Below are 20,756 nucleotides of genomic sequence, written 5' to 3' on the forward strand. Positions count from 1 at the left end.
TACAATTTTCCTTCTTCCCCCTCAACTTTGGGACAGGAAAAGGACAAAAGTGTGGTTGGGTTAAAGAGCTGTTCCTTTTGTTGAGTTGTGTCTCAGTGGCTAAGAGACTGAGCTTGTCAATCAGAAAGTTCATCGGTTCGAATCCCTAGCGCCGCGTAACGGCGTGAGCTCCCATTATTTGTCCCAGCTTCTGCCAACCTAACAGTTCAAAAACACGTAAAAATAGAAGTAGAAAAATAGGGACCACCTTTGGTGGGAAGGTAACAGCGTTCCGTGTGCCTTCGGTGTTTAGTCATGCTGGCCATATGATTACGGAGACGTCTTCGGACAGCGCTGGCTCTTCAGCTTTGAAACGGAGATGAGCACCGCCCCCTAGAGTCAGGAATGACTAGCACATATGTACAAGGGGAACCTTTACCTTCACCTTGTTGAGTTGTCTTGTCTCCTGACTCTTGCTGGGGTCATCTGAAACCAATGCTTCAGCAGGTATGTTACTAGCTTACAGAAGTGTACCTTTTCATTCTCTCTATAATGAGCTGCTTTGGAGAGATGCCCCTCTTTTACCTATGTAATTGAAATAAGAGGCTCTCTTCTGTCTCCCCAGATACACAGAATTCCAATATGGCTAGGAATTCTTGAACACTCTTCTGTCTTGAGATCACGGTCTCATTTTTTGACCCCATTGCAGAAATGCTTCCCCACCCACCCACCCACTCCCACCTTATTCTTCTTCAACCACTCACCCTTCACAAAGAGATCTTTAAGCAGTTACGGCTGTGGGTAATGCTACTGTCTGCCACCCCAACAGGGTGACCTGAAGGGCTACCTACGAAGCTGCCATGCTGCAGAGGCTCTGGCACCTGATCCTTTGACACTGCAACGCATGGCCTGCGAGGTATCCTGTGGCTTGATGCATCTTCACCGCAACAACTATGTCCATAGGTAAGTTGAGAAGATTTGTTTGCTTGCCACGCTTATCAAGTTAAGGGCATAAAAAGAGAATGGAAAACAGTTCTCTTCCAGAATTAGCAGAGTGAAGATGGATAGCTGGAGAACTTAGCAAATAAGGAAGGAGCAGCAAATGCTGTTTTCAAAGCTCTCCTGTTTTCAAAGCTCTCATGTATGGATAGCAGTAGCTATCCATACACCCATAGATCTTTAAACATACAGGTAGTCCTCGACTTACGACCACAATTGAGCCCAAAATTTATATTCTGAAGCAAGGCATTTGTTTAGTGAGTTTTGGCCGATTTTACAACCTTTTTTTGCCACCGCTGTTAAGTGAATCAATGCAGTTAAGTTAGTAACATGGTTGTTAAGTGGATCTGGCTTCTCCTTTGGTTTTGCTTATCAGAAGGTCGCAAAAGGTAAATCATGTGAGCTCGGGACACTGCCACCGTCATAAATATGAACCAGTTGCCAAGCGTTTTAATTTGGATCATGTGACCAGGGGGATGCTGCAACATTTGTAAGTGTGAAAAACGGTCATAGGTCAGTTTTTTCAGTGCCGTTGTAACTTTGAACGGTGACTAAACGAGCTGTTGTAAGTCGAGGACTACCCGTACTACTTTAGGGTTAAGGCCTAATCTTTTCCCAGGATTTGAGAGAGGAATCTTTTCTAGTCTTACATGGAGATTCCAGGACTTCATCTGCTTCATCTTCTGCCGTTGAATTAGGGACCCTTCCGTATCACCACTGCCTTGATGATGACGATGATATTTCGTATGATATTATCTGAGGCCTGGTGACTAGGAGTGGAAGTGGGGATAATCCAAGGGCATGTCTTTTCCCAAAAACAAATTTTCAAAAGCATGGATTGGCAATTCATGGGCTGTGTGTCATGCCCCGCCTCATTCCCTATTAAATGATGGCATCTCCTGCTGAAATTTGGAAAGCAGGCTCTCTAAAACGATTGGGATTAAAAAATAGAAGCCGACAAACATAAGATATCGAGAAAAGTATTGCATTTATCTTCAGAAATATGTTGGAATTTATCTTCCAATTGCAGCATTCTCATGCTTTTAAATGCATTTCTTCATGCCTATAAATGTGCCCATTTAAAAATTGCAGAATTCTGGCACCAAAAATTGCCCATGAGGGCTTTTAAAAATTTGACAAAGATAGTAAAAATACATATGAGAGTACGGTATTCTGTTCTGCTGCTAAGGCTTTCATGCCCCCTTCTGGATTATTTTTTTTTTTACAATTATCTGGCTGGCTACAGGCAGTCCCTGAGTATTTCTTACACTTACTCGTTTACCATACGTATTAAATATTAATGTGTCCCCTATCTTTTTTTATTCTGCCCCTACTCTCTTTTTCTTTATGGTTCCATCTTCTTTTCTTGAACGCATGTTGATTATTTGAATGCAGCCTTTGCCTTAAAAAGAACTGGCAAGGGGCTGGGAATAAGAAACCAAGGTTCTTGGGAGGAGTTATGCCCCAAAGGAGAAATTTGAGCCCATATGTACCGTGTTTCCCTGAAAATAAGACAGGGTCTTATTTTCTTTGACCTCCGAAATAAGCGTTTGGCCTTATTTTCAGGGAGGTCTTATTATTTTTGAGGTGCAGGAGGCAGCAAGTATGGTTACCTCGTGGCTGCTGCTGTGTTCCAACATTTTTGGGGAGGACTTATTTTCCAGGGAGGGCTTATTTTAGCGCATGCACTCAAAAGCCCAATTGGGCTTATTATCCGGGGAGGGCTTATTTTGGGGGAAATAGTGTATTGTGGTAACTGAAGTTTGTATGTGTTTAGCCAGGGATACACAGGGCATGCTCTTCGTAACATTGACTTTCCAACCAGCGTTTCCCCTTCCTGTGGTCTTGTCTGGGAAGATGGGTTGCAGCATTTGGCTTCCAGCAAGAAACCCGACAAGCTTGGATTACCTCTGCTGTTCCTGCTCTCTTCTTATCACCCGTTCCTCCCCGTCAACAATATCCTGGTGCTGAGTGAGTGGCACTCAGAGACTCCAGCATCAGTGATTTTGTTGAAGAGGGGGTGCTTTGCCATCTCCTGGACCATCTTTTATGGACAGAAGACAGGGATGCTGTAGATGCCTCTGGAAGGGAATAGTGCCTAGAAGATAAGCCATTTGCTGCTTTGACACGCTTCTCTTTCTCTTACTTTCTTTCTCTCCCTCTCTCTCCTCCCTCCCCCTTTCTCTCCTTTCTCTCTTCATAGTTAACATAGCTATAAAAACTGGCATTATATTTCAGAGGGGATATAAAAAATTGATTGAGTGAAGTTTGAAATGTCACATAGAGAAACAGACCCATTTGTGCTGTATTAAAATCTCTCCTAAAATAAAAAAAGAAGGCAGCTATTGTGATTGTTGAGCTCAGCAGTTCTTCTGAAATAGCAAAGATGCAAAAATAGATGTTGAGCAAATGTGATTGATACCACATATCATAGCATGTTTTCATGCAGTTGGAAGAATAGCTATAACTACCATCATGGTCACTGATAGAAAATTAGGTGCCAGCAGTGGGAAGGAAAGGCTGAAATTGCCTTTTATTTTGGTGAGGGTTTTTTTTCAAAAAAGCCCTCTGTGACATGGCCATTTACCACATGTTTCGTGGAGACATTTTTTCCTGAAGGAAATAGCTAGAGGACAGAGTAAGGGTCCAAGCAGAATCAAGATGGGCAACTGCTTTTTGTGATTCAGCTTATAAAAATTAGAGTCAATGTGCTTACCCAGGGGAGCATCTCTGCTCTGAGAATCCCCTACCTATGTTAAAGAACAGTACGGGTAGTCCTCGACTTACAACAGTTCATTCAGGGACATTTGAAGTTACAACAGCACAGAAAAAAGGGACCTATGACTGTTTTTCACACTTACAACCATTGAAGCATTGCCATGGTCACATGATCAAAATTTAGATGCTTGGCAACTGACTCATATTTATGACGGTTGTAGTGTCCCTGGTTCTTATGATTCCCGTTTTGCAACCTTCTGACAAGCAAAATCAATGGGGAAACCAGAATCACTTAACAATCATGTTACTAACTTAACAACTGCAGTGATTCACTTAACAATTGTGGGAAAAGGTCATAAAATGGGGCAAAACTCACTTAGCAAATGTCTCATTTAGCAACATAAATTTTAGACTCAGTGGTGTTTGTAAGTGGAGGACTACCTGCATTCAGGGTTTGTGGATAAACATGCAGTGGTTTTCTTTTAAAACAACTAGAATGAGAAACGGAGATTTGATGTGGCACGGTTTTGTTAAATCTTGCAGAGTGCAGACTCATTAGTAGAGCAGGAAGTGGGTTCCTCTCGTTATTATGGATACCTGTTTTCTGTGTCATTCTTAAAGTTGGTAGACCATGCTCAGGTCTGGCCTAGAAAACCCTACAGGGGATCAGTGGCTTCCATCTGTCAATCAAAAGGGTGTGCCCTTAAACACATGGTTTTATGGTAGGAGGGTCTTGCTAGAAAATCAAGCTGAGAGGCTGAGAGAAAGCAGAACCTATCCCAGTTGGTATGTTGTTGTATTGTTGTGGCTTGGCTTTCCAACTTTGCTTCTTTCTGAGGATTCCTTTCTTGACATATTTCCAGAGCTAATCAGAGATATTCCTTGTTGCCTTTGATAAGCTAAGCAATAAAGACTGAGTAGCAATTCTGCCCTGCACAACAGTTGCCACTCCTGGTTTAGGAGTTCTGCTGCTAATCTAATCTGCATCATAATGGCCCTTTGATGCTTCATGGATAAACTCTGTTGGATATTTCTTTTGTCTAGTGACTTGGCCTTGCGGAACTGCTTACTCACAGCTGACCTTACTGTTAAAATTGGTGACTATGGCCTTTCTCACTGCAAATACAAAGTAAGTGTGTTTGGGGGCAGGGAGCTGGTGGGGGGTGGAGCAGGGGGGGGGGACAGACAGGGAGTGAGAGCACTTGCTATTGGCAGGATTTAGAGAGGACCTGAAAGGCTGACAATGAAAGCAGCTCTCTTTCAGGGAGGGGTTGAGAGAAGATCCCCAGGAAGGAGGGGGAAATGGGTAAGAGACAAATACAAGACACAATATACCAAGGGAAGCTAATGCACATTCATGCACAGGGTCTTATGCATATATACACGGTGAATACGTTTTTCTCATTCATATATAAATATTTTATATTTATATGTCTGCCTTTAAAGGTGGTTCAAACATTTAAGCTGATGCAGAAGATGGCTGGGCCAGCATTGTTGGAAATGAGGTGAATCTCTCAGTGCATTTCCAAGCTGCATTTAATGTGCTCTTTGTAATATTAAAAAAAAAACACCCTTAAAATCTAAGCCCTCTAACTTAATGAAGCACCTGCACCCACTTGCTCATACTTTAAGACTGCAAAGAAGACTTTTCTTATTGCCCTCACTCTTGGGAGCAATCATATTGGCAGCTGCAAGAGAAAAGACCTTTCTGGACCTATAGACACATATCTCTTGAATGATCCTGACAAATGAAGTTCAGGAACCCCCATCGCTACCCTTTGAAAGACTTTCTATGATCTTCCCTTAACTCATGTTTTTAGGGGAGGTTTCTTTTGGGTGGTGGTGGTGATGGGGTTTGCTTTAATCTCATAACTTTTATTTAAATTTTATAGATTTGTTCGTTTATTCCATAAGATGCTTTGGGAAAAATCTGTATTCTGCAAGGCGGGCTAGTATTTCAAATAAAATAAAAATTAATAAACGAGGGCTGGATGACTGAGTTGGAGAGGTGAAAGGGCCAGAAGCAATGGGTGGAGATGTTCAGTAGTGCCAACCCTATTTTTTTTGGGCAAAAGGGTTTGGCAGCTCCGACTTAGGACCAGGAATGAAGGGGGCAGGTGTTGTTGTTGCTGGTTTGATTGATGTGCTCTCCCTTTGGCCCTGCATGCCTCTCAGGATGACTACTTTGTGACCACTGACCAACTATGGGTTCCATTACGCTGGGTAGCCCCTGAATTGATTGACGAAGTCCATGGCAACCTGCTGATCGTCGACCAGACTAAGACTAGCAACATCTGGTGAGAAAAATCTGGGTTGGTGCATGAAATCCACTTGGCCTGGAAAGAGAGTACTGGTACAAAGCTTTTAGACAAACAGAGTTAGAGAGCCAGGTTGGTCTAGTGCAGAGGTCTTCAAACTTGGCAACTTTAAAACTTGTGGACTTCAACTCTATGCTGGCTGGAGAATTCTGGGAGTTGAAGTCCTCAAGTCTTAAAGTTGCCAAGTTTGGAGATCCCTGGTCTAATGGTTCAGGCATCAGGCTAGAAAGTGGGAGGCCATGAGTTCTAATCCCACCTTAGCCATGAAAGCCAGTTGAGTTACTTTGGCCTAATCACTCTCTCTCAGCCCAACCCACTTCACAGGGGTTGGTTGTTGTTGTGGGGAAAATAGGAGGAATAAAGTGTGTTGGATATGTTTGCCACCCTGATGAGTTATTTGTAAAAATAACAAAAGTGGGATACAAATTAAATAAATAATAATAAATAATGTTGAAAATGCAACTGCTGTAGTGAAAGTAATTTTATTGAAGCATTGAATCTTGCATTGTATCGAAGCATTGAATCTTGAATCTTACTGAACAAATTATTAATTGTATTTAAACTTTACTGATTGTCGGTTTATTTATGTGCTAAATTCCAAATTGTGGTGCTTTTTTATTGTTTAGAGCCGAGTTATATAAAAGAGAATTTCCCCTCCCCCTTCCCCAGTGCATTTTCCTGCTGATTAACAAAGTAGGACAGTGTTTTAAGTGACAGTCTTTGAAGTATGTAATTGATTTAACAGTTTTTGCAAGACTTAGGATCTTGGTTATTGTAGCTAGAAGTTACTGATAGGACTACTGAGCAGGCAGTGTGTTCATGTGTATCACTGGAGTCGCTTCACGTTCCTGGAATGTTTCCTATAAATTGGTTTCATTTCTGTTTTTCATGCCTATTTTTTTCCCCCTCTTTCCATGGTGAATTACAAAGGATGCTTCTAGATCCATGATGGCGAACCTATAGCACGCATGCCTAAGGTGACCAGATTTTCAGATTGGTAAAGAGGGACACCTTTGACTGGGGGTGGGGGCTTGATTAAAATTTTTATAGGGAGCAACAAAAATTTTCATACAACGCAAAAATAGTATTGTAATATTTTTTTATTTCAACATAACTACAATTTACAAATATAAATTGTAACTGTTGCCAAACATCAAAATTTTGATCACGTGACCATGAGGATGCTGCAACGGTCGCTAAGTGTGAAAATGGTCACTAAGTGTGAAAAATGGTCATCAGTCACTTTTTTCAATGCCATTGTAACTTTGGTCACTATACCACCTTTCTTGCCACAGTTCTTAAGTGAATAACTGCAGCTGGTATTTTGTATTTTAGATAGAATCTTTTTTAAAATAGTCTAAGACAATTTAAAAAAAGAATCCACACAGAATAAATTGAAGTAAAACTATTTTTAAAAATTCTATGCACAATATATTTCAAAGTATTGTGCATAGAATTTTTAAAAATGGTTTCACTTCAATTTATTTTGGATAGAATCTTTTTTTAAATTGTCTTAGACTATTTTAAAAAAGATTCTATCCAAAATACAAAATACCAGCTGCAGTTATTCACTTAAGAACTGTGGCAAGAAAGGTGGTATAATGGGCTTAGTTACCAAAGTTACAATGGCATTGAAAAAAGTGACTGATGACCATTTTTCACACTTAGCGACCATTTTCACACTTAGCGACCATTGCAGCATCCTCATGGTCACGTGATCAAAATTTTGATGTTTGGCAACAGTTACAATTTATATTTGTAAATTGTAGTTATGTTGAAATAAAAAAAATATTACAATACTATTTTTGCGTTGTATGAAAATTTTTGTTGATCCCTATAAAATTTTTAATCAAGCCCCCACCCCCAGTCAAAGGTGTCCCTCTTTACTGAAAATCTGGTCACCTTAGTGATGGAGCACCTACAACCTCTGGTGGCAAGCTGTTCCCCTGGTTGTCCTCACTGTTAGGAAGTTTCTCCTTAGTTCTAGGTTACTCCTCTCCTTGATTCATTGCTGCTTTTAAGTTTTTTATTTATTTATTAAGAAAATTGATATGGCCGCCCAACTCACTCATGATGACTCTGGGCAATTTACTGAAGTAAAATTCCATTACAAAACCCAATAAACTCTCAAGCCCCTGGTGATCAGATGTTGAGGCTCAGTGCAGAGAAGAGCGACAAAGATGATTAGGAAAAATAGGAGGCTAAAACATATAAAGAAAGGTTGCTGGAACTGGGTTGTTGTTTTTAGTTGCAAAGTCGTGTCCGACTCATCGCGACCCCATGGACCACGTTCCTCCAGGCCTTCCTGTCCTCTACCATCCAGTCCATTGAAGCTCACGCCAACTGCTTCAGTGACTCCCTCCAGTCACCTCCTTTTCTGCCATCCCCTTCTTCTTCTTTTGCCCTCCATCATTCCCAGCATGAGGCTCTTCTCCAGGGAGTCCTTCCTTCTCATTAGGTGGCCAAAGTCTTTGAGTTTCCTCTTCATGATCCTGCCTTCTAAAGAGCAGTCAGGGTTGATCTGCTCTAGGACTGACAGTTGGGTAGCCTTGCAGTCCAAGGGACTCAATGCAGGAGTCTCCTCCAGTACCAGAGTTCAAAGGCCTCCATTCTTTGGTACTCAGCCTTCCTTCTGGTCCAACCTTCACAGCCATCCATTGCAAATGGGAAAACCACAGCCTTGACTAGACGCCCTTGTGTTGGCAGGGTGATGTCTCTGCTTTTTAGGATGCTGTTTAGATTTGCCATAGCTTTCCTCCCCAGGATCAAGCGTCTTTTAATTCCTTGGAATTGGGTATGTCTAGTTTAATGAAAAGAAGGACTGAGGTATTGTATTGTAGTTGCTGCAATTAATATACTTAATAACTCCATTTTTATTCTTTATTTTTAATAATAATTTTCATAACAGTTGCTCCTGTTTTTGTAATTACTGTTTTATATTATTATTTTAGTGGATTGTTGTCACCCCTGAGAGTCATTTCTATTGAGATGTACACATTTGAACAATAAATGTATTTATTTTCATATTTAAGGAAAGGCATCATCTATAAACTAAGCAAAGGTGTAGCTTCCAAGATGTGGCCTTGGGATCTTGAAGTTGGTGGGAATCTACTCAGAGATTAATTGAGGAAAGCTTAAGAACAGGGAGTTCTTAACTTAAATCCACACAGAATAAAACTATTTTAATAAATCCTATGCACAATAAATAAAATATTATTTTAAAATACATTAAAAAATAAAAGAAAAAAACCCAGCTCACCTACCAGTAGGCAGGAACAATCCAATCCAATCTAGGTCAATCGAGAATGATGTAGATGTTAATACAAAGAACTGAGCAAATTAAAATGGTTAAATAGTCCCAGGGAAATATTTTTCAAAGAAAAATGAGGAGCCACCATTTTTTCCCCACACGAGCCGACCTCCAACCTCTGTGCCCCTCCCCTCTGGAAAATCCAGAAAGTAACAATCGCTTCCCTCTCTAGCCAAGTATTTCCTGCAGCTCTATGGTAATGGGTCATTTTTTCTTATAAAAGTGAGTAAAAGGGGCGGGGGAGGTCCGTTTTGTTGCTTTAACGTTTTAATATCTTCAATGAAAGTACTGAGACAGAGAGAGAGGTAGTTAGACAGAGTGCTTTTTCTCTTGCCCCGGTTAGGATTTCTTAAGCAAATCCACTGGGCTTTCAACATGAAGCCAGAAAATCGGGACTTTTTTAAAACGGCCCGGGACATGGGACAAATTGTTATAAAGCGTGACTGTCCCCCTGAAATTGGGACGTCTGGTCACCTTACGCATGCCACTGGTGGCACACAGAGCCCCCTCTGCGGGCATGAGAGCCGTCGGCCCAGCTCAGCTCCACTGTGCATGCGTGGGCCTCTTGCCAGCCAGCTGATTTTTGGGTCTCTGCTGCCCATGCATGGGGGGCAGGGCGCATGACCGAGGGGGGGGGTGTCACCCTGGGGAGTGCAAGGTGTGTATGTGTGGCATACCTTCCTGCTGGCCGTTTTTGGTCCCAGCAGGCTTCACGGAGGCTTGCTAGGCCCAAAACAGGCCATGGGGGGGTTGCAGAGCCCCCCTGCCCACTTTTGGTCCCAGGAGGCTTCAGGGAGGCCTGCTAGGCCGAAAATGGGATGGGCGGGGGGGTCGTGCGGGGGGCAGGAGGTGCGTGGGAGGGTCACATGCACATGCGCAGGAGGGATGAGTGTACGGGGGGAATGTTGCACACACATTGCATTATGGGACACACACACACATGCACTTTTGGCGCACAACAACAAAAAGTTTACCCATCACTGTTGTAGGTAAAATGTTTCTTTAAGGCAACAGTCTTGATCTGGACTCTGTCACAGAGTTTTCTGGAAACTCCAGCTTCCCTCCCTTGACATATGCCCTTTCCATTTGCTCCTAAGACTTCTGTCCATAGGGGGAAAAACATGGTATATTGTCTTCTCATCTGGAAGCACCTGAATATTTCAGTAACTGAGAGACCGTTCTATGTGGTTTTGTGTATCAATCTTACATTCTGGCTATAGTGATTTTTTACCCAATTTTCCCTCTCTTGGCAGGTCTTTGGGTGTGACTATCTGGGAGCTGTTTGAGCTGGGTGGCCAGCCCTACTGCCATTATTCCGATCGGCAAGTCCTCACTTATGCTATCAAAGAACAACAGCTTAAACTTTCCAAACCACAACTTCCGCTCTCGCTATCTGATCGCTGGTGAGTAACTAGGTGGGGACAAAGGGTTTTTTAAGGACAAGGAAGAGAAAAGGGTGATTGGAATATAGGGACAAAGATGGTGGAGGGAAGGAGAACTTCTTGAGTAGGCGTTCAACCTACTCGAACATGTAGGCATTCATCGTATTTGAATAAGCAAATATCATGTTTGATGGTTAATGTGTTAACTCTTGTGCATGAATGAAAGATGGTTTGACAGATAAAGGTAGCTCTTGCTTAACAACTGGTCACTTAGTGACTGAAGTGACAATGGACTGACTCAGAACTACATATAACCCACTTTTGAAGGTCATGTGATTGCATTTTGTGAGCTGGGCAACGGGCTGGGATTTATGTCATAGTCATGTGACTGTGATTTTTGTATGTTTGGGGTTGGTTTCCAGTGTCTACTTCCAGGGTCTGGCAAAAAAAAAGCCCATTGGGGAAAACAGACTCCGTTAATGACCATGGTGTTCACTTAATACTGCAGTATTTGCTTAAAAATCAGAATAACAGAATTGGAAGGGACTTTGAAGATCTTCTAGTCCAACCCCCTGCTCAAGCAGGAAACCCTCTACCATTTCAGACAAGTGGCTATCCAGTCTCTTTTTAAAAGCCTCAAGTGATGGAGCACCCACTACGTCTGAAGAAGGCAAGCCGGTCCACTGATTAATTGTTCTTACTGTTAGGATCATGGCAAAAAGGGCTGTAAAATTGTTGGCAGTCATGTGGTGATCCCCTTAATGACGATTGTAATTCTGGGCTCAGTTGCAGTCGTAAATCAAGCATTACCTTTGCCTGCCTAAGGAGTACAGAAGTGCATACGATGAGAAGGAGCTAGATGTCTTGAATATGAGCCAGTAGGGCAACCCAACTGCTAAAAAGGTTGAGATAGTCCTAAGCTGCTTCTATAGAAGCATAGTATCTAGCCCAGAATAATGTTTTGTCTAGGCCATCTCTGGACCACCATCTTAACCTTTGATAAAGATTTTTGCAGTATGGATGGGGCCAGGGTGTTGATTGGAGCTGGGAAGCAAATCCTATCAGAAAAAGGCTTGTTTTCTTCGGATACTTTTTTTTAAAATCTCCCTGCCCCCATAGCCAGGCCATTTTCCTTTTTTTTTTTTACATGAAGCAGTCGCCTTTTCTTAAAGTGTATTTTTGAAGATGGAATAATAATGTTGAGAAGAGAGGACTAACCCCATACAAACAGAATCATTATGGAATAGATTATGCACCTATGGGGGAGGATAAGCTCTTTGTGGGGTGCAGAATAGCCACTTTCCTGGCAGCAAAGGTACCTTTGGGCTCACCATTGCTTTCTTCTTGCTGTTCACAGGTATGAGGTGATGCAGTTTTGCTGGCTTCAGCCAGAGCAGCGCCCCACCGCAGAGGAGGTGCACCTACTGCTCTCCTACCTGTGTGCCAAGGGGGCTTCTGAAGCAGAGGAGGAATTTGAGAGGCGCTGGAATTCCATGAAACCTGGAGGCACCGGTGGTTCAGGCTCTGGCTCTAACCACATGGGTTTGGAGCTTTCCTCCTTCCCTCTTCTGGAGCATTTCTCCAACGATGGCGACGATGTTCTCACTGTGATGGAGACAAGCCATGGCCTCAACTTTGAATACAAGTGGGACCAAGGGAAAGCTGAGCATCTCCCAGCCTCAGCCATGAGCCCTGGTGGGGCTGCACGTTATCATGAGCTCTACTACGCGGCAAGCAGCAGCAGTGGGGGTGGGCACCTCAGCCTGGGAGTGTCCCCCTCTTGCTATGAATGTAAAATACAGGGGTGCCCTGGTTTGCACACACCGGGGGTGGTCCCTGTGCTGAGTGCCCATAGCCCCTCTCTGAACAGTGAGTACTATATTCGCATTGAAGAGGTGGCATCTGAAGGCAGTGGAAATGACCTGGACTATACTGTGTGTTCCTACAGCCCTGAGTTTAGCCGTTCTTCATGCTGGCAAACCAAGGAGGACCCCTACGAATCCAGCAATAGTCCCACCATCTCACTCACCATGGAACCCCTCCTGGGTCAACCAGCACACCCTGAAAGCCACTGGGAACCCTCTGACTATTACTCCTATGGAGAACAAGACAGTAAAGAGGCCCCATACTACGAGGACTCCCTGAAGGACAGCGCTGAGGAATATCTGCTCAAGGATCCCAGTGATTCTGAGTGGCCTGGTCTAGCTTTGCAGAAAAACATTTTTGCTGATCCACTTGGTGTGTCCCCATCAGTGAATTACACCTGTAAGGAGGGTCTATCGGACTCAGTCATTCTGGAAGTGGCAGAGGAGGAGCGCTTGAGTGATAGTCCTAGGAGTGAAAGAAATGAAAACTCCGAATCTCCCTCTTCAGGCAAGCCTTGGACACCCAACGCCTCGGTCAAAAATGATAACGATCACCTACTGCCATCATGTGAACCCCTTGCCAAAGATAGCTGGTGCTACCGGCATATGATCACTTTCCAGGGGCTAATGGCACAGCCACTGGGCACAGTGCCACGGGATGAGCCAGCATTAGGGATCAAAGATCTGCGAGCAGCTCTGCTAGGTGGGGAACACATGACATCATCATCCCATATAGGCTCCCCATGTCCAGACAGCGATTTTCCTGCAGAGGAAAATGTCTCAGTTGAAAGTGCTGCTACATTGCCTGGCATGGAAAGCTCTGCAGATCCCTTGACAGACAGCAGAGTGGAGAGCCCACAAGCCACCACTCCATCATTGGGGGAAGACGTTTCGATGGGTATGTCATCAACACCATCACTGTTATCTTCCAAGGAAGAAGCTGCCAGCAGCATGGAGGCTATAGATCCAACTCTGCTGGATGAATCAATAGCTGAGGTGTCAAACATCGAAGAAGACCCTATGGAAGAGACCTCCACTGGATGCTCACCTAAGTTGCCACAGGAGATCAATATAGAAAGTGGCAAGAACACCAGTAGCGAACAAGATAGGACACCAGACAAGACTGTTTCCAGTGCCAGTTTCCCTGACTTGGATGAGGCCAGTGATGAGGACTCCACTGATCTTACATCTGGAGTTTTTATTGACTTCCCAGTTGACTGCCTTGAGCAGCAAGATATAATCCCCACTTTCAAAACCTTACAGAAGCAAGTAGGGACTCCAGATTCACTGGATTCATTGGATATTCCCTCTACCACCAGCTCCTGTGACACATTCAGTCCCATAGCTTATATATCCTCAAGCCAGCCTAAGGCACTGGATAGTGGCTATGATACAGAAAACTATGAGTCACCTGAATTTGTCCTCAGGGAACCTTATGAGTCACGGGAATCTGAAGGTTCTGATAAGCTAGGGACATCTGAAGATGATAAGGATGATCAAGTCAAAGAGCAGAGTCTTTCTGATTCTTTTACTGCTGAGCTGCAGGCCTTGAATGAGAAGAACCCTTACCGTGACTCCGCATATTTCTCTGACTATGATACTGAAGGTGGCACTCGGGAGGATGGAGAAGAGGACAGCGATGCTTCTGAAGAACATGAACCGGAAGTCTCCCAGTCACACACTGAAGAACTGAAGGAAACCTCTGAACCAATTGGCAGGACAGATGAGCCTCTGCCAGCCAGTCCTGAACCCATTTGTCCACATGAAGACTGTGTGGGTTGCATCTCTCCAGGAACAGAGGACCAGGACACGGGAAAAGACAGAGATATTAACTTGTCACAGGAACTGTTGATCAATGAAGCAACTGTTGATAAGTTGGATTCAAACTTATTTCAGGATAAGAATCATGGGATCGTTGTGCAATTCCAGGCACCAACTCCCACCACCAGATCTTTCATCTTGTCTCCTGTAGTTGCCAATTTAGAGGAACCCAGGGTACGTGGTGAAGAAAATGAGGTAAAAGATTCAGGACAGGAGAATGTGACAAAGAACACTGAACAACCTGAGGAAATACAGGCAAATGGCCATCCCAAGGAACTTCAGAGCAACCTTGGTCTCTCGCTCAAACTGTCAGTAGTGCCATCCCAGCTGTCATGTAGCTCCACTGATATTGAAGAGGAAGAAGACGACACTGAGGACAGTGATGAGTCAGATGAGGAGCTGCGGTGCTACAACATTCAGGACCAGAGTGAGGAAAGTGAGGAGGAATCACCTGCTGTGCCCATTGTAGTGGCTGAGAGCCACAGTGCCCGTAACCTGCGCAGTCTGCTTAAGATGCCCAGCCTAGTGGTGGAGACCTTTTGTGATGACCTTGAGCGCAAGAAGAAAGCTGTTTCCTTCACCGAAGATGTTACTGTCTACCTCTTTGACCAGGTAACTTGTTGGGGAGGGGTTGAAGAGGCAACATAAAGTAACTTAGAAAAGGACTCAGAGAACAGAATGCATCCTGCGCTAAATATCGTCATATCACGAGGCCAAAATATGCAACCTGATTCCTCCTAGAGCAGGGGTGTCAAACTCGATTTCATTGAGGGCTGCATGAGAGTTGTGTTTAACCTCAGAGGGTGTGGGTATGGCTAGCTTGATGTCATTCATCAAGGCTGCCCTCTGTCAGCAAAAACAGAGCTTGAGGAGGCCTCCCCAAGCTCCATTTTTGTGGGCAGAGGGCTGCTGGAGGCTGTCGCAGCCTAAAGCAGAGTCCAGGCAGGCCATGTGTGGCCCTCCTGAGCTCTGTTTTCACTGGCAGAGGCATGGTGGGCCAGTGCTTTGTTGTTTCCAGGGTGGGCCCATGGGCCAGGATCCAGCCCCTAGGCCTTGAGTTTGACACCCCCATCCTAGAGGTTTTAGATTATACTTTTCTGCCATCGCAAAGCTGGGGAGGGTTAATGGGTATCCAAAACACCTAGAAGACACTAGGTTCTTTATACTTCACAGCTACCATATCTGGACTGCAAAATCCAGATTTTTCTAAATTTCTTTGTGGTCAACTGGATCTTTGCAGTGCAGATCTGATTATTCTACCTACTTCAACCAATTATTTACTGGCTTCGGATTGTAATATTGCGTAATCTTAGCCATAACAATACCAACCAGTCTCCTCTAACTTCCCTTCCCTATGATGAATTGGAATACAAATCTCATCACCCATGCAAACATGGTTAAGACCTTCCTAGATGAGCAAAGATTGGGAGGGCAGGACTATAAATAGGGCTAGCAGAACGGCTGCGATGGAGTTTTCTGTATCTCTGCAATATCATGCTGTCTAGTACTCAGATGAAGCCTAATTAATCTGAGTAAAAGATAGCAGCATATAGTAGAGATACAGAAAACTCTAGACTCTGGAATTTTGCAACCTGGATTAAGTAGTTCTACACAGTCCGGATCAGGGGTGGGTTCCTGCCAGTTCTAACCTCTACAAATCTACAGTGCCATTTAGAACCGGTTCCAGCTCCCTCCCCCGCCCGTCTGCACATCATCAAGATGAAGAACGAGAGGAGGAATTCTGGGAGTTGAAGTCCACAAGTCTTAAAGCTGTCAAGTTTGAACACCCCTGGGGTTTTTTTCTAAAGGGTTAGGGGTGCAAGAGTCTTGTAACTTGACAGCTTTAAGACTTGCACACTTCAATGCCAGAGTTCCTGAGCCAACATGACTGGAGAAGGAATTCTGGGAGTTGAAGTCCACAAGTCTTAAAGCTGTCAAGTTTGAACACCCCTGGGGTGTTTTTTTCCTAAAGGGTTAGGGGTGCAAGACTCTTGTAACCTGACAGCTTTAAGACTTGCATGCTTCAAATGCCAGAGTTTCTGAGCCAACATTTTGGTTGCTAAGCAAGAGCGTTGTTAAGTGAGTTTCACCACATTTTACAAGTTGGCCATGCCCACCCAGTCACATGGCCAGCAAGCCACTCCCATAAAGCAGGCCACAGCCACAGAAGAGGTTCTAAAAAAATTTGAAACCCACCACTGGTCCGGATGAACACTAAAACAAACTACATGTTCCAGCTAGACCTCACATTTTTAATTAATATAGAAATGAGCCATGAAAGAGGGAGGAGGTTGTTATGGTTGCAGCTTGTGGCAGATGTTGAAGGTACTAAATAAGTAACTTTTGGATTTTCATATGGTGTCCTGGATAATAGCAGTGTACAGGTTTTCCTCCCTCAGGTTGTGAACTAATTGTATCCCTTGCATGTTTTACATGTAGGAAAGTCCCACAAAGGAACTTGCAGAGCAGCCTTTCCCAGGAGTGACAGAAGCTTCACCAACGCCACCTGGGCAGGTGGAGAACAAAGGTTCCTCAGGCTCAGCAGATGAGATAAATACACCCAACAGCACCTCAGAAGGGAGCTCCTCCTCTGAAGAGAATAAAAGTATGGATTAAATGAGGACTTGAGGCCTATGAGATCACATTTCATCCTCATCACTATGTTTAGAGTCTCTTGATCTCAGCTCACTTTGCCTTTTTGCTTAGCAAGATTACCATATTTTTCAGAGTATAAGACCCACCGGAGTATAAGACACACTGAGGTTTTGAAGAAGCAAATTAAAAAAAAAATTGCACTCTGCAACCTCCCCAAAAGTGGCCATTTTTTGCAAAAACAGGCCCTTTCCCCCTCCCCCCCAAAAGGGCATAAATAGGCTTTAGGAGCCTTGTAGAATGCTCCTGGGAGGTGGGGGGGTCCCCCAAACGAGCAAAAAATGGCCTGTTTTTCACAAAATCAGCTCGTTTTTTTGTCAAAAAAAAAAGGGACATGCATAGCCCTTGGAGGCTTATAGCGTGTTCCTGGGGGGGGGGGCAAAATTGAGCAAAAAACGGCCCATTTTTCACCCATTTCTGCCCTTCCCAGCCCCCAGGAACATTCTGCAAAGCTCCTAAAGGCTATGCACGGCCATTTTGGTGAAGGGGCGGGTTTCAGGAGGCAAAAAATGCTGTATAAGATGCACCCAGATTTTCAGTCTTTTTTTGAGGAAAAAAGGTGCCTCTTATACTCCCAAGAAATATGGTAATTACTTTATCTTCCATAGATAGTTAAGATTAGAACTGAATTTGATCTGTTTGGATTAGCAGAATGCATGTACCTATTTTGACTAAACTAATGAGTTTTCACATCAAAACTGAACAGGTAGTCCTCGGTTTATAACCAAAGTTACAATGGATCTACCCTTACAACATGGATTCAAAGGGCTGAGGGTCACTTCCCCTGCATGACTGAACTTGGGGCGCTTAGCAACATGGCCACATTTACGGCCATTTGCAGCACCCACAATCATGTGATTGTATTTTATGATGATTTTGCCCAAACCTGCCACTTCTAGTTTGGGGCAAAATCATACCATAGCAAGGCATTGGTTTCCTTAACAACAGTAGTGTTTGCTTAATGACCACGTGGGCCACTTATGTGCTGCAAAAAAAGGTCATAAAATGGAGTCAGTTACATCACCAACCTATTTTGCAACCATCGCAACTTACTACTTATGATAGGCAGGCTGCATTATGGTCGTAAGTCAAGGACTGTCTTTATGTCCTGTACATGGAGTTTGTTGCTGCTTCTTCCATATGTGTATTTACTCAGAAGAATCCTGCAGATTCAGACAATTGGTCCCATTTCCAAAAATTCCATCTGCAAAGCGCACACAAAGTGAACTGGTACCAATCGGTACAGGAACCCACCCCTGCTCCAAATGGGTTGTGTTTACACTTCTAGGAAGCCTGGCCAAAATCCAACATACCTGGAAAGTGTCATATCGAACTTTGATCCAGGAAACCCTGTTGGAATTTGGGAAGCTTTGTGACAGAGTGGGTGAAGGGAGTAGCCTCTTCGTCTTTCCTATACCTATCCTTCCCATTTCAGGTGGTGGCTTTGGATGGGATGATGACTTTTCCTCCATACCTGTGAAATCACCTGTCCTGTCATCATTGACCTCAGAGGCACCGGAGGACAGTCTCCCCAGACTGTCACCCACACTAGTATCTGCTCAGAAGCAAGTGCTGCCCATCCAGTTTTCACGCTTCACAGTGTCACCTGCTGCAGTATCACGGTTCTCCATCACACACGTCACTGATTCAGATGTTGAGCCTGTAGGAGGTAAGGTCCGTTCTGACATTTCAAAAACTGCAGAAGAGAGTGACCTTCCTAAGTAATGGTAAGCCCCCCCAAATATCCAGAGGTTTCTTGTTATCGGGGCAAGCATTGTGGAGTTCATATGATCTGATTGTGGAGGTCTCATGATTAAAGTCAGAAAATATAAGATAATATTGAAATTCTGGACAGGACACAAAGAACTGTTCCAACTGGTTGCTTTTATCCACTGCATTGAATCCTGCCCCAGGCAGGAGCCTCTTCCAATTGTTGGTTGAATCATACTTTAAGGATTTATTTTACTGAGGCCACATTAATATGAAATTATTTCAGTTTTCCCAAACTTTTAAGAGATGATTGCAATACTTGTGGCATTAAATATTAAAAGAAGGAATAGCAATGTAGAAATTGGGATTAGCAAACCTTTTCCATAGTATTGCTAAGAAAACAATTTGTGCTAAATATAATCACACAATCACCATGAGTCAAACTGGAATCAAGCTGGACTCAAGAGAACTTGATTTATGATGGTCTTTTTTAGCAGGAGTATGGAGTAATAAGGGACACAGTGGCTCAGTGTCTAAGACGTTGAGCTTGTTGATCAGTAAGGTTGCAGTTCGGCGGTTCCAATCCCTAGTGCCGCATAACAGAGTGAGCTCCCGTTACTTGTCCCAGCTTCTGCCAACCTAGCAATTTGAAAGCACGTAAAAATGCAAGTAGAAAAAATAGCAACCACCTTTGGTAAGAAGGTAACAGCGTTCCGTGCACCTTTGGTTTAGTCGTTCCGGCCACATGACCACGGAGACGTCTTCGGACAGCGCTGGCTCTTCAGCTTTGAAACGGAGATGAGCACCGCCCTCTAGAGTCGGGAATGACTAGCACATGTGTACGAGGGGAACCTTTATGTTTATGGAGGTTTACCTTTTCATAATCCCGAGACATTCATTCAGTAAGAGGTTTAGGATCCTTCTTCCGTACTTCCAATGTTTCTCTTTCCACAAGTTTGGTGTTGTGGTTAAAGTGCTGGCGTAGAAATCAAGAAACTGAGTTCTAGCCCCAGCTTAAACATGAAAGCCAGCTGAGTGACTGTGGGCCATTCCCTCTTTCTCAGCCCAACCCACCACACAGGGTGGTGGTTGTGAAGAAATAGGAGGAGAAAAGAGTATTAGGTACTGTATGTTAACTGTCTTGAGTTACCTGTAAAATAATAAAGGCAGGATAAAAATCAAATTTAAAAAATCCCTAACATTTCTAATTCAGATAGAAGCCAAGCTGGCGCAAATCCTTGGAAGGTAGCTGTCTTGCCCGTGACAAACTTTACCTCAGTTCTTAAAACATATCTGACCAGAAGGAAAGTTGTGAATCCCTTTTACAGACACACTATTAAGCTTCTGTCCATATGTCATGAACTGAATTCAAACTGTGACTTAAGAGTCCTGAGGCATCTGGAGGAGACCAGATGTGTTGGGAAAGCTAAGAAAGGGGCCTCTGAGGCCTCTAGTTCTGTGGTTGCAATTTCTAACAGCTTCTTCCCTTTTCTAGGCAACAGTGAAAATGGCAAGAGAGAGTGAACTTGGCTATCTCTCCCTTTTGGACTTCCTACTTTGCCCCCACGGCACAGTTTCTGCACCAGGGGACATGAGCACGGATGAGGCCCAGGAGCTGGCTGGAGCAGAACTCTGCAGGGCCTCGTTCAGATTTTATTGGACAGACTTTGAACTGCCGCTGGGCTGGGGCCACCTTACCATGAGGTGGTTTGCGATGGTTGTGCAAACATGAGTGTGTGTGTGAGAGAGTGAGTGTGTGCGCGCGTGCGCACGCACCCAAGAAAGTGTTTGTGTACAAATAGACACATATAGACATATAGAACCTATAGCATTTAAAGGGTAGATCTGTGACCTTGCTAACATTGCCACATAAGCCATTGTAATATCCCTAGCTCATGCCTCTTGATGTTCTGACCCACACTGACTTCCCCAGTTGGGGCACTTGCCCTGAGACATCCTCCTCCCCCTGCCTGTTCTGTGAGCTTATCGTGTCTTCTTTCCA

General features: G+C 43.9%; 1 protein-coding gene across 1 annotated transcript in view; it reads left to right on the forward strand.

Moving 5' to 3' along the window:
* AATK (apoptosis associated tyrosine kinase) overlaps positions 1 to 20,278 on the forward strand; it is a 32,420-nt gene extending 12,142 nt beyond the window's left edge. Inside the window, exons 7-14 of the mRNA XM_032211858.1 lie at positions 809 to 942; positions 4,741 to 4,825; positions 5,872 to 5,993; positions 10,578 to 10,727; positions 12,064 to 15,004; positions 16,832 to 16,997; positions 18,480 to 18,713; positions 20,250 to 20,278. Coding sequence (XP_032067749.1) covers positions 809 to 942; positions 4,741 to 4,825; positions 5,872 to 5,993; positions 10,578 to 10,727; positions 12,064 to 15,004; positions 16,832 to 16,997; positions 18,480 to 18,713; positions 20,250 to 20,278 — 3,861 coding nt within the window. The remainder of the gene's footprint in view (positions 1 to 808; positions 943 to 4,740; positions 4,826 to 5,871; positions 5,994 to 10,577; positions 10,728 to 12,063; positions 15,005 to 16,831; positions 16,998 to 18,479; positions 18,714 to 20,249) is intronic.
* The last annotated feature ends 478 nt before the right edge of the window (positions 20,279 to 20,756 follow it).

This window comes from Thamnophis elegans, chromosome 2 (assembly GCF_009769535.1).
Source record: "Thamnophis elegans isolate rThaEle1 chromosome 2, rThaEle1.pri, whole genome shotgun sequence".
NCBI lineage: Eukaryota > Metazoa > Chordata > Lepidosauria > Squamata > Colubridae > Thamnophis > Thamnophis elegans.